The 14,709-nt window shown below is 34.7% G+C and overlaps 1 protein-coding gene across 3 annotated transcripts in view; it reads right to left on the reverse strand.

Moving 5' to 3' along the window:
* Positions 1 to 14,709, reverse strand: part of LOC138714818 (scoloptoxin SSD14-like) — a 270,565-nt gene that overhangs the window by 187,802 nt on the left and 68,054 nt on the right. The window contains exon 1 of one of the 3 annotated variants that reach the window (XM_069846977.1): positions 7,891 to 8,450. The exons of the other annotated variants lie outside the window; for them this stretch is intronic. Coding sequence (XP_069703078.1) covers positions 7,891 to 8,093 — 203 coding nt within the window. The 5' untranslated portion in view covers positions 8,094 to 8,450. Of the gene's footprint in view, positions 1 to 7,890; positions 8,451 to 14,709 lie in introns of those variants that run through there. 3 annotated transcript variants of the gene reach the window in all.

Consider the following 14,709-nt stretch of genomic DNA (forward strand, 5'->3'; position numbering starts at 1 on the left):
GAATAGTGTATGTGTTCTGAAATTGATCTGTGTGTTGAGAATTTGATCGGGGTGTGTTTTAGTGTATTTGTATATTTCGTATTGTTCTAGTGTGTTGAGTTTTTGGTTCTTGGGTTGTATGTGTAGGTTTTCCATGTCTGCATTTATGTTATTGTATGTATGGTTAGCATTGGTTATGTGATCGGCGTATGTAGATGTATTGTGTCCTCTGGTTATTGCTCTAATGTGTTCTTTGTAGCGTGTTTGGAACGATCTGCCTGTCTGTCCAATGTAGAACTTATCGCAACTATTACATGTGAGTTTGTATATGCCTGTGTGATCGTATTCATTTGTTTGTGTTTTTTGTGTGTTGAGATGTCTTTGTAGTGTGTTATCTGTTCTGTATGCTATGTTATATTTCTGCTTTCTGAATGAAGATGCGATCTTATGTGTGCTTTTGTTTTCATATGTTAGTGTGACGTATTTCTTCTGTTCTTGTATTTGTGTTGTGTTTTGCGTGTTTTTGTGTTTGTTAAGTTTTTGTTTTGTCTTTCTTATGATGTTGTCTATTATGTTTGGATTGTAACCGTTTTCTTGTGCTATGTATTTGATTGTGTTCACTTCTTCATTGTAGTGTTGTTGGTTCATGGGTATGTTGAGTAATCTGTGTACCATTGTCCTGAATGCAGCATGTTTGTGTTGTGTGGGGTGGTTAGATGTGTTGTGTATGTGTGTGGTGGTGGTGGTTGGTTTTCTGTATATTTTGAAGGTGTGTTTGTTGTCAATTTTTGTTATGGTGATGTCTAGGAAATTTATGGCGTTGTTGTTTTCAATTTCTAGTGTGTATGTAGTGTGTAATTAACACGAGTAAGTCCGCTAGTTAATCAATTACTTATAGGTTCAATATGTTTTCGAAAACTAAGTTTTTCATTCATGAAGGATGTGGCAAGAAATCTGTTTTTTTTTAATGGCACCATATACTTATTTTTTCATTTCTGTATTCCTTACGACTCAAAATATACGAAATATTTTTTACAACTTAGGCCTATATACTTAGTAAAATTTCCCTGAAATTGATGATCCCAAAGTATGTGTAAGTAACACAGAAAAAATGTTTCAGTATATCAGTTTATCATTATGGAGAATAAGGAAGCCATGAATTAAATCAGCGGTCATCAGCACAGTGCACCCTCGGGCTAGCCGCGCTAGCGTCCCTTACCCGCGGATAAAGCCCGTTACACACTTGAAGAGATGTCGCTAGCGAGAAATGTGTTACGAGAAAATTCAAAGATTGATAACATGGATTCAAATGGACGTCCACAAACTGGAAGAGATTCTCGTTCGAGGCGAAAACTTCGAGCAAATTTCTAGCTGAAATCGGTAGCTCAGCGAATTTTCTTTGAGACATTTATCAAAGATGTTTGACATTCATACTCTTTTTGACGATTGAATATAGAAAAAGATGAAGTAATATCACAGGTGGCGATGAATTGTATTATTTTTATTGACAATGAGGAAAGATGGTTGATAATTGCAGTCAGAAAGTTATCGAATTTGTACGATCTCACCCGTAGGCCTACTTATATGATACACGGAATGAAAACTATAAAAACACGAAACTTAGAGAAGAAATCTGGAGACAAATAACTAACTTTCCGAAACAGGAAAAATATTATGTTAGATGACGTTTGTATGACTGTATTAACCCTTATTCTCTGGAAAATCAAAACCCAAAAACATAGGCATAAACTGAATTTTATTTTTGGATAAGACCAGTTATACTAGTTATTAATATGGATAACAGAAGTTTTGAAGAAAGTATACTAATTATATGATAGTATATCTGAATTAGAGATGAAAAACGATCGAGAAATCAAGACTAACAGCGCCCGCAAAGCCGAAAACCCGCACGACAATGTTACATACGTCGCGTCGTTGACGTAAGACTGCTTGTGAGTGTTTCGACACGTCGAGATTGATCACTCTCGAAGTCCCGAACGTCAAGCAGCCTTGAGTCGCCACTGTTGTTTATACCTGACAACTTTTACCTACTTTGGCAATTGTTATATATGTATAAACAATCAAATAGCCCATCTGAAACATCATCTCTACCTTTCAGTGTATAATAATCCGTTCCCCAATCTTTATTTAATTACTAGGCCCTTATTAAAAAGTTAGAAATCTTCTTTTCATATGTTTGAGATCAAGTGTGCAATCTCAAGTAAAAAGATATTAACGTTATGTTTTATGTTTCTTAGAAATGCAAATTTATTTGAGAATTGTTTTTTTTTTTCTATTTATATAACTATATGTAATCATATAATAAAACCAGAACATTTTGATAACTAAGATACTGTTCTGTTTTGTCTTTTTGTCTCATTTAAACATTTATAATGCTATTTATTTCAATGATGTATGTTATTCAAAGTTACGAAATCTTTCCACGCCGATCAAATGCTATTTCGAGAATGATGAGCGAGACTCGAAGCGCACGAGAATAACGAGACGAGACTCGAAAGACAAATGCAACGAACACAGCGAGCGAGAGCGGCAGTTAGTTTTGTTCATCTCTAATCTGAATATATTTATTATTTGACAATAATTGAAGCGACAGAATGAAACATTGTCCTACAAATTCATTACAGAGAACATTTCAAATTTTTATTGAAAATGAAATATGCAAAAGTTTGAAAAAAAATCTTTCAATTCAGTAGAAGCCAAGTTTTGCTCGAGACTTTCCATTAAATGTGCATACACTGAGAACTTTATGAAAGGTTCATGCAAGTTTTGCGTCAAATTTTATAATGAATTAGGCGAGTTATGCAATTAATAACGATTTTCGAGACCTCATAAAAATGTAAATAGGCAAGTTTTGATGTTTAAACAAATTCAATACGGTAGTGAATAACATCAAGTATGAGATACCGTGCCTAACTATTTTTTTTTAACTTTGGATAAGACGAGTTTTGCATCTAATAACCTCAAATTCATGAATAAACCTTCTATTAACTTCCAATTTACATCTTAGTGGGTTTTTTATATACACCTATACGTATTAGGGAGCCTTTATTTAAATTTGTCATTAATGCACTAATTGATTTGCCACCTCCATCAAAACTTGATGAATTTTGGATTCACTAATAGGATTATGCTTAGTAATACGTAGGAACGGGCTATGGTAATACAAATTTGATTTGAGTCCACGTGGCATCTACGCAACATTAAAGCTGCACACCTGATTCATTTCGTAAACCACGACCACTTCGACTCAATGTAGTACCGGTGTCAGAAAAAAATCATCGGATTGAAGATACATAATACGATTATCGTATTATCTAGTACACTTGGGATTTTCTGTTAACCGTCTGGAAGAAATTTAAGTAAAAGGAAAGTTGTGCGTGATTCGTGGAATGTCCCAATATGCAATGCAAAATAACATTTTTGGCGCTTTAAAATTTGGTCATTCTTATGTTATACAATTTAGTATATTATTCGAATAAAATCGACATTTGTAAGTTATTTCTATCCTAGTTTTGAAGAGTTAAATATTCTTGTAACAAATAAACAGCAATAGCTGTCAAGCAAATGTAATATAAATACTTATTCTTTTGTTTAGTTCCTTTACATTATATTTATGGGCTTTTGAAGTTTTTATCATTCTACAACAGCATCTGAAGCAGAACGTCTTGGATTTAGGTTAAGGAAAACTTATCTTTTGAGCGTAAAAGCCCAAAAATGTGATGTAAAATAATATCTTGAAGGTTTGGGAAGTTTTTACAGTATGTGCGGTGAATATTCTGAGTAAATTCGATAACTTTTAACAAATCCAATATCATAATTTTGAAATGTAAAAAAGAATATGTCATAAATGAAATATGTATAGCAATTATAACATACTACGAGAGTTACTCCATTCTTTGCTTTTTTATTTTATTTGCGTTACTTAAAGTTTTAACGCTAAACATTCATGCGCTCGACATTAGAGAAATCTTGTCACACCTTCTGTTATCACGGTGACGTCATTAATTATTACAGTAGGCCTTAGATTACTGAAATTAAGATGTGTTTAAAACAAAGTAGTTTCGAATCCAGCCAGCCGTGATAAAATATAAAGGGGAAACAAATGAATGTGACGTCATAATCATTATGACTCGCCCACAAATGGGGAGATTAGTAAATGCGGGGAATATGACAGAAATAGTCAATTTAGCGTAGTCTAATTATGAAATACTTAACTGTGGTATTATTTTGTAGATGAATCCAATTCTTTATAATGATATTATTCATTATAATTTCAAACAACTTATTGGTGTTATATTGATGTGTAAATCCTTTCGACTATCAATTGCATTGTTGTCTCGAGGCTAGGCCTCATGGAATGGGGAAGCAATTATGAAGTAATTAACGATATATAAATCGGGAAGTATAAATATGCGGTAAATGTTACTTATGTCCCGGCCACTACAGGAACTTGATAAAATACCTTCAAGATGCCTTGGATTTAAAGTATTGAGTAGTATATAATTGATGTGATCACTGGGGGAGCTGTAAGCCCACCTAGCCCGCCCTAAATACGCACTTTACTTATATACGAAAATCGTCGTGCGCGAACAAAGAATACCGCCATATTTCTTTAATGTAACAGTGGGTTTCAGAGTTGCCAACATAGTAATAACATACACACCTAATCAAACCTTACCTAACCTTTCTCATAATACTACACACCTAATCAAACCTAACCTAACCTGTCACATAATACACACCTAACCTAACCTGTCACATAATACTACACACCTGTAGTAACATTCCTCACACTTGGTATCATTTTGTTTTCATTTATTGCCGACTCTGCCAATCGTGTCGCTTTCCATCTAGTGGAAGAAAATACCTTACTATAATAATACCGGACAGCTGTATACTAGCAGCATTGACGTGAGTGCGAAATATCACGGACTTGACATCTAGCGGAACGGCGTGGAATTACGTCCACAAATACAAATATTAATTGAATAGTACAGTATTTAATGTAACATTATTTTATATCAAAGCTGCATATTATGAGAAATATTGAGTATTTTTTCTTTGCTTTGGTGAGACAAAATTAATTCTGACATTAAGAATGAATTTACAATAACGCTTTATATAGGCTACCCATCGCTGACAACTGCAAAGATAAAAATGGTAGTAATCTGTTGCTTTTAATTTAGTAAAGGCATGTGGACAACAATACAACTTAATTTGCTAAAACCTTAAAATTTCCAATAGATGTTAACTTCTATTTATTTATTAGGTTTAAATAAAAAAGCTAATTTTTATTGTTCTATGAGCACAGAGATAAAGGCATTAGGCCTAATAAAGAATTTTGCTGACTCACGTTTTATGAACTCTCGGAAATCGAAAGTATGATTTGGAGCAATTTGTAATATTGTAATTGTAGCAATTATAAACAGCACATATACACCCTGACATTTTAACACAGCACCAATTAATAAAACTATTAACTAGTCCAGCAACAATATACATTGCAGTTGATTACAGCTTGTTTCGCGAGTATTTCCACACCGGCCGCCTAGGTAGCAGCACCAGCGTCGTTCGCGCGCAGAACTGCTAGCTGTCCGGTATTATTATAGTAAGGTATTTGGTGGAAGTAGATCGTACTAATACTACTAATTTGAAGAAGCAGCAATGGCGATTTTCATAACAATTACATTTTACATGTTTCGTGATATACTAAATGTGTTAATGTAGTAATAATTCTCTATATATGGTACAGTAAGATTTTAAATGTGTTGTGGTTGTGAAAAAAGTATTGAAAATTGGTTTATAGCGCCACATTGGCAGTGACAAAAGTGTGCAGTATTCATTCAGTGGCCAGTGGATGCTCTACATTGGCCTAAATATGCTACATAAGTGAAAAGAAAACATTAACATTTTATTTCAAATCTCAAACATCCTTAAAGTTAAAATCATGCTCAAAATAACAATCACGAACAGCATAAATATTCTACGTAATTAACGTAGTTATAGGAATTCGTTTAATTCCCTGCCACTTTTTCTCATTACAAAAAAATCTGAAGTATGTAATTCGCACAAAGGGAAAGTTGTCTCTGGAGTGCGACAACCCCCCAATTTACGATATAAAAATGGTTCTTAAAGAGTTTAGGTAGCCTTATATGTGGTGAATTTTTTATTCGAGTGAAAGCAGTGTTTTTAATGACTTATATATCAATTTGAAACGTTAAAATATTTTTGTAATACATAAAAGAATAATTTTTCATGCCAACCGACTGTGAGATGTCACTTCATTGTTGTATTTTTTTTGTTATTTATGGTCTCTAAAGTTGTCATCATTTCACATAAGTATAAATGTTTCCCCGTCTTTCCAAACTCTGTCTTGGCTAAAGGCTCATTCACAATGAATTTATTTTATTTATTTTATTAGGTTATTTTACGACGCTTTATCAACAGCTTAGGTTATTTAGCGTCTAAATGAGATGAAGGTGATAATGCTGGTGGAATGAGTCCGGTGTCCAGCACCGAAAGTTACTCAGCATTTGCTCATATTGGGCTGAGGAAAAACCCCGGAAAAAACTTCAACCAGGTAACTTGCCCCGACCGGGAATCGAACCCGGGCCACCTGGTTTCGCGGCTAGACGCGCTAACCGTTACTCCACAGGTGTGGACTTCACAATGAAAATTAAATATAACGTAAGCGTTAACTTAACCGTAATATAAACGTTACGGTGAAATCAAGAAGTCATACCATCATTACGATGGGAATATAAACATAACCGCAAACATACTTGGTAACCATGGAAACATAACAACGACGCCATTTCCTCATATCCTGTAGCATACTTCAGCGCTCCACGATTGTGTTCTGTTTGCAAATCACGTAAGCATAAGCATGAAAGTTTGGAGTTCGCAAACTTTCATGTTAACGTCTTACGGTAATGTTTATGTCAATGCTTATGTGAATCATTCTGAATGATCCCATTTGGTAGCCTGGGCGCAAACTTCCGTGCTTGTGTTACAGTTATGTTTAATTTTCATTGTGAATGGGCCTTAAGGCTAAGCGATCGACGAGCCCTGGATTCCTCTTGTTCTCTTATTTCAAATTCTGCGCACCGCTACTCCAATCTATTTGGCTTCTCGTTTTCAAAATTTATCCGCATATCATAAGCTAAGTACAAGATCTCATCATAACAATTTACTCATTATACCCTACCACAAGACATCTTTATATTCTTCATCTTATACAGTTTCAGTTGCTAGAAATTGGAACTCGCTACCGAGTGATGTAAGGGGTTGTTGGACAATAACTTCACTTAGGTCAAAATTACATAAATTCTTACTTAACAAATTAACTGCTGATTAATATTTATTACATATAATGAAACTAACATCTGTCCGTTCTTATTATTATCATTAATTTCTCTAAATAGATTTACAAAACCTCTAATGGCAATTACATTAATATTCCCATTATAGAAATATATTTTAGATTTATATATATATATTTTTTTTTCTCCCTGTAACACAGTTCTAGTAAGCTTATATTAAATTAATTTTCATCATTTTACTAGCTATCTAAAATCTCAAATTAATTATAATTGATTGAATTAAATTAGCTAATAAATTAAATTACTACTTTACCTTATAGGTTTATCTAAATTTAAATAAATATGTAGCCTACTAGTCGTTAAAACTTAACTGAAGAATATTGCTGGAGAACCTTATAAGTGCAGTGTAAATATTCGTAATTTAAATATGTATTGTATTGATTAAGGCTGGTTGAGTGGAAGAGAAGGCCTTATGGCCTTAACTCTGCCAGCGAAAATAAAACATTATTATTATTATTATTATTATTATTAAATAAATAAGAACGTATCTGAAATTACGTCTACTTACTTCCAATGACGTCGGAGCAACATTTTCGCACTAGAAGTTGATTGCCTTTTATCCAAACACGTCACGGTCGATCCCAGCTCCTGGACTTGACCTTTGCCCTGTTGCTGATGGCGGTGTCTTCGAGTGACCCCACCGTCGTGTTTTACTGGAGAAGATCCAAAGAAGGCTGCACCATTAGCAGCAGACCCAACCCACAGCGCCATTCCTGGTATTCCCGCCAACTAGAGCAAACTCACTACCCTTGTCTCTCTTCTGTATTTCCATGTCATCTTTAAAACGACTTAGACGCAGGTTGAAGACGATATAAAAATAGAATTGTAATATCGCACGTTTTCTTCTACCGCTCCCTATACCTGCCATTGCCCGTTTCACGTCATGAACAGATCAATACGCCGTGCTGTCGCCGGTTCTAGACTGCGGAAGCGAAAATGGCACCGTTCCTGCGGATATTTATCAAGAATTAAAATCCTAACCTTCTCGTTAACGCATATTTCATATCATTATGCTGTAACAATGTGTGGTCCTTTCGCAATGGAACGATTTCAATAGTCTGTCACTTTCGTTTGCTTTTACTTTTCTGTATTTGTTTCATATGACGCTAGATGGCTCTGTCGCTAGATGGGGCAGGCATACCAATGCTCAGTTTGGTCAGCTACTGCGCATAGCGTCATGTGGAACACACTTCACTGCAAGTGAGACGGCTTGCCGCTTAATTGCCACAACACGAGTGTTTCGGGATCAAGTAATAAAAGACATCTGATGATGTCATTATTCTGTTTGATGTTGCAGCGGAAGGAATGCTATTGAGAGATGTCGGTCAAAATAAATACATTCTCAAAACAGTTAAAGAATATGAAATTGAATCGTTCGTTGTTGAAAGGAACTAAGTCCACATTTTTGTCAATTTCATTTTTTTTATCGATTTGTAATGTAGAAAGCACGCTGCATCTGTTGGTGTTGGAAGGAACTAATTACTCATATTCCTTGTGCTTTATTTGAGGTGGTCAATCTTGTCATTCGGTGTTGAAAGGAACCAATTCCTGTAGATAGCGCTTTTCAACACGGAATTACGAAGATTCCAGGTTGGCGGCCCTGTGCTAACAGTATATTCTGCTTCCAGTATTTCCCGGTTTTTTATGAGTGCAGAAACTGACTGTTGATTACTAGTTGTTTGTCGCATTAAATGTTCAAATTTGATTATTCTATACTCGATAACAGTATCAGATAATGGAAGAAGGAATACACGAGAAATTGTGATCTTACTAGGCTATTACAGAAAACCTATCCTGAAGGACGAGTTCCAATCAAAACAAGCAAACTAGGAGATGTGAGGAAAGTTTATCGTTATGTTACTACATCAGGAGATAGCAAAGATTTCTATGATAAAATATTGCAATGGAACGAAAAGAAAACCTCCTTTATTGAAAACAGTAATTATTTGTACTGTTGTTCTGTATTTATCCAAGAATAATAATATACTGGTTAATTCAATCAAATAATATGGATATTTTAAAAACTTTGTTTTGTTTTCTGAGTTATTCTCATTACAAAGATGTATGACTACTGTAAACATTCTTTGTATTTTGTGAAAATAATGTATGTTATACTGCATCATGCAAGTAACCTGTTTCATAGTTGATTTTTTTCTAAAGACTTGCATTACAGGTGATTTAATAAATTCCGAATTTGTTTTATAGACCAAAATGTGTTTACATTTTTATAAATAGAGCATTTCCATGTTGAAATGAACTAAGTCCAATGACGTGTTTTCTAAATTAGAAAGATTCTAATAACTGTGCGAATATTTTTAAGAGTCTAAACTAATTCTGTATGCCTATATTTTATGTGCACAATATATTTTGGTTTAATCTTCGATAGATTACACACAAAACAGTTTTTTCAATTATCTCAAAACTTTAAAAAGTGGACTTGGTTCCTTTCAACAATAACCGATTCAGTTGTTTAATGAGAAAGAAATATAGTCCGGGTCAGCTCACTTCATACCGTAAGGGTGAAACCTATCCCCCCCCCCCCATTACTACAAATGCTAGTGGATTGCGATGATTTTCTAGTTTGCAGGTTGAATTTTCTTTTGCTAACTTAATTTCGAATTTCGATACTGATAAATACTACAAATGGTAGTGATTTTGTAACTGGTATGTTGGCAGCTGAGACAAATGTTGTCGTACTGGAGTTCCATGAAATTAAAATTGTACGAGATTTCTGAGCCGGTTACTGGAAGCTAGTGAAATTTGAACATACTAATAATTAATTAATATCAGTATTAGACCCTAATATTAATACATAATAGTTATTTTATGTGTTGCGTTGTGGTTATAATTCAAGACTATAGTCAGGTAAGTTTTCGGAGTTGGTGCTAATAATTTCATGTGGTCAAACAAAATACATTTTTAGGTTAGGTCTCGTGAATCAACTGTTTAGTCAAACCAATTAATTTTGTCAGACAGAATACCTAACTTGTTGATCACTTTCTCGTATAGTTTGTCTACCAAAATACGTGGTGATTTTCTAGTTTGCAGGTTGAATTTTCTTTTGCTAACTTAATTTCGAATTTCGATACTGATAAATACTACAAATGGTAGTGATTTTGTAACTGGCATGTTGGCAGCTGAGACAAATGTTGTCGGTACTGGAGTTCCATGAAATTAAAATTGTACTAGATTTCTGAGCCGGTTACTGGAAGCTAGTGAAATTTGAACATACTAATAATTAATTAATATCAGTATTAATATTAATACATAATAGTTATTTTATGTGTTGCGTTGTGGTTATAATTAAAGACTATGGTCAGGTAAGTTTTCGGAGTTAGTACTAATAATTTCATGTAGTCAAACAAAATATATTTTTAGGTTAGGTCTCGTGAATAAATTGTTTAGTCAAACCAATGAATTTTGTCAGACAAAATACCTAACATGTTGATCCCTTTCTCGTATAGTTTGCCTACCAAAACGTGGTGATTTTCTAGTTTGCAGGTTGAATTTTCTTTTGCCAACTTCGTTTCGAATTTCGATACTGATAAATAATGGTAGTGATTTTGTAACTGGTATGTTGGCAGCTGAGACAAATGTTGTCGGTACTGGAGTTCCATGAAAGTAAAATTGTACTAGATTTCTGAGCCGGTTATTGGAAGCTAGTGAAATTAATTAATTAATTAATTAATTAATTAATATCAGTATTAGACCCTAATATTAATACATAATAGTTATTTTATGTGTTGCGTTGTGGTTATAATTCAAGATTATAGTCAGGTAAGTTTTCGGAGTTAGTACTAATAATTTCACGTGGTCAAACAAAATACATTTTTAGATTAGGTCTCGTGAGTCAATTGTTTAGTCAAACCAATGAATTTTGTCAGACAAAATACCTAAAATGTTGATCCCTTTCTCGTATAGTTTGCCTACCAAAATACGTTACTAATTATTGAATTATTTAGAATAACCTTCCAACATAAAGGTAAAGTACGGTAAGTAAATAAGTCATTCAATACGTAGGATCGTGTGATATCTGGTAACAGTTGGCAACACTGACAAAATGGCAATATTTGCTGATTAGGAACTGTTCTTACCTGATCCTTACTATAGTATTGCACCAAAGTTTAAACATTAAGTTAATATAGATAATGAACATTGCCTACGATTATTTCAACTTTACATTCTTTTGTATTTTCAGTTTACAAAATCTAACACACTATACTACATTTAGAAAACTGCTCCATAATTGAAGACTTCCCCAGAAGAACGATGTGACTTCAAATCATTGAAATACGTGATTTAGGTGGGAAGAGTAATTTTGAAGATTTCATATTTATAACAATTAATTATAGCATTCAATAACTGAATAAACTTGTATGCTTGATTAGTCGAATTATTTTGTTAGTAATTATAATAAAATACATAAAAAATATATAAGTATTTTTCTTTCTTCTGAAAAATTATAGTTTCGTTGGTTACATCCTAGATCATATTATATACCCAGATAGGTCGGCCTTATAGGCTTTAACGTTAACAACTTTCGTCAGGTTTACAACGCTGCCATCTAGTTGTTACATAAGGAGTCACGTCATAATTCCCATTTGAATTGCATTAGCGACTGTACTGCCATCTCGTGTTCGTTTACGGCGGACGGTTGGCGATCCTAGCGGTTGTTCTCTTCAAAGTGCTGCCGATTTTAACATAGCGATGAGTTATCTGTTACATATATGATCTAGGGTTACATCATCATTCCCGGCAGGTCTTCAACTGTACATTTACGTGATAATTTTCCTCATCTTATTTCTCTGCCTTCTTTTCTCGCCATCCAGATTTTGTGCTACCCTAATAAGATGTCGCACTCGTATGTATGTCCTTGTTCTAACAAAACAGCTGACAGCTTCGCGCTGTATTTTTTCATCAACTGCGTCCATTATTTTGTCTGTCACGGTATTGAAACAATTTTTTGACTTACAGTAATAAGTGCCATGAATGTCTTTGAAAAAGTTCTCATTTACTATCATAGCATTTACAAAGTTCTGTGAGGTTCTCGTTAAATTCCCTCTGGCAAGGAAAGGGAATCAATCCAAGTGTTCCCTTGAGTGGGATTAATTTCACAAAGTTCGGGATGCTTTCCTCTCAATCGATGGACAACATAACCTGCGAGATAATTCAGGTTTTCCCGACTTGCTATGTCTCCGTTAAAAATTTGTGAATCACAGAGTTCGGGAATATCCGCTACATCGGAAGTAGTCTCATCTATTGCAGCTGATCCTAAGCTAATGGTAAATCTGAGCTCTTTCTCAAGCAATACATCTTCATTTGCCCCTTCCTGGTGTAAAGAACGTTCTTTTATATCTGTAACTAATCAGGTTTCCTCAACTCATTCGTCTACATTACTTTTTGTGGAGAAAACCGCTACCGAATATTTTCCCATTACGTAATTTCTCATTCGATATTTAAGAAACTCGAATAAACTCATTTCGCCACAAATAGTAACATGTGCTGTTTCTGCAATCCCTGATTCATTTGTATATTAACACAAAAATTTTACCATATAAGTAAAATTAATAAAATGTGTATTTTAGTGACTTTATGGTGATTTTTGCACTATTATTTGCTGACATTTGACTTTACGTGTTCGAAATAATAGTTAGCACTCACGTGCAATGGGTACCTTCTCATACAGGCATCCAAGGGAATGAAATAGCAGTCACACTCGCAAAAGATGAAACAAATGAAAGTAATCTACCTTCAGGTCTAACATACTCAGGACAGTTTAATCTAAAGCAAAATCAAAAGTTGCACTAGACTGAAATTATCTAACATGCCATGATTGGTACCAAGAAAAACTTCCTGGAGATGCCACAATAATGTCTTTAGATCGTAAAGAACAAAACAGCAATCACTAGATTCAAAACAGGTCATCTTAAAACCATTAAATACATTAATGGTGTTGTTAAAAAATTCCCTACATGCCTAAAATGCAATACACGTGAAGTTTCTCCTCAACATACGAGCCGTTGAGAGCAGAAGTGGTGTAAGTCAAAAATGGGTAATGAGGGTTAAAGTAAACATTCTGTAAAATAGAGCGCAAAGTAGCAATTAATATTCAATTTTTTGAACTATTAGTAGTCAATGGATAGAACGAAGGACATATTAATCGCTACTTTGCGCTGTATTTGAAAGAATTTTTACTTTAAACCTCATAACCCAATTTTGACTTACACCACTTCTGCTCTGAACGGCTCATATTTTGAAATGTATCAGCTGCACAAAAGAAGAACTTTGGAAAAATCCGGTTAATATAACAGATAAATTAGAAAAATCTAATCTAATGGACATGGTTTAGCTACATAGATTTATCTACAACTTGGGATAAGCAACAAAATTTTGCTTATATTTACAATATATAACAACCATTCATTTAGCAAAGGGTAAAAGACCGAATCCGCAATGTGGACCTCAGTAAGAACACGGGCATGAAAGACGCAGTACAGGTTGGAGACGAACTTAAACGGAATTGGGGAGGCCACGTAGCTAGAATGCGTGACACCCAGTGGACATACAGAGTGACCATGTGGGACCCCAGGATAGGGAAGCGGAGTGCAGGAAGACAGAGAACCAGATGGACGGATACATTTACACAGAGAGCGGGGAAGCAGTGGACGAGGCGCGCAAGAAGCAGATAAACATGGAAAAAACTGTCGAAGGAAACATCAGTCGGTGGAAAGTGAAATGTGTTCTGAAGTGCCAGCAGCAACGCGAATGATAATGTGAATAGTAAAATGATGCAAAGGGCGCGGCAGAATCAGTGAATAGTGACCGTAAACCAGTGAAAGTGCTTCATACCCAACACGAGAGACGATGAACAAGAGAACAAGGTCGAACACTCTCTAAGTTAGCTCACCTAAAGAGTGAATCAGAGCTACCCTGCATACGTGCAGGAGGCATTAGCCCTCAAAGAATATCATAGGCTAAATTCTAAATGGGTTGGAAGGGAGAAAGATACTTGCTAATCAAACAACGGCAGAGGCTACTTTCCACGCTTATACTGAAGTTAGGCGGAGATAGAACGCTTCAAACCGCCCAACTTCACGATAAGCTTAGAATGGGACCTCTGCCATTGGTTCAATAGCAAGCATGTTTCTCCCTTCCTCTACCGGCAATGTTTACGTCGCCTGTCAGATATTGTGAAACGCAGTATAAGGTTGAGTTATCGAGGACTCTGCTTCTAGATAGTTCTACGCCACTCCTTTATTTGTAGGCGCATGTAAGGAAGGAGCTTGCCTGTAGCTTAAGTTGTTAAATTTAATAAAATTACAAACTG

Source organism: Periplaneta americana, chromosome 15 (genome assembly GCF_040183065.1).
Source record: "Periplaneta americana isolate PAMFEO1 chromosome 15, P.americana_PAMFEO1_priV1, whole genome shotgun sequence".
Taxonomy (NCBI): domain Eukaryota; kingdom Metazoa; phylum Arthropoda; class Insecta; order Blattodea; family Blattidae; genus Periplaneta; species Periplaneta americana.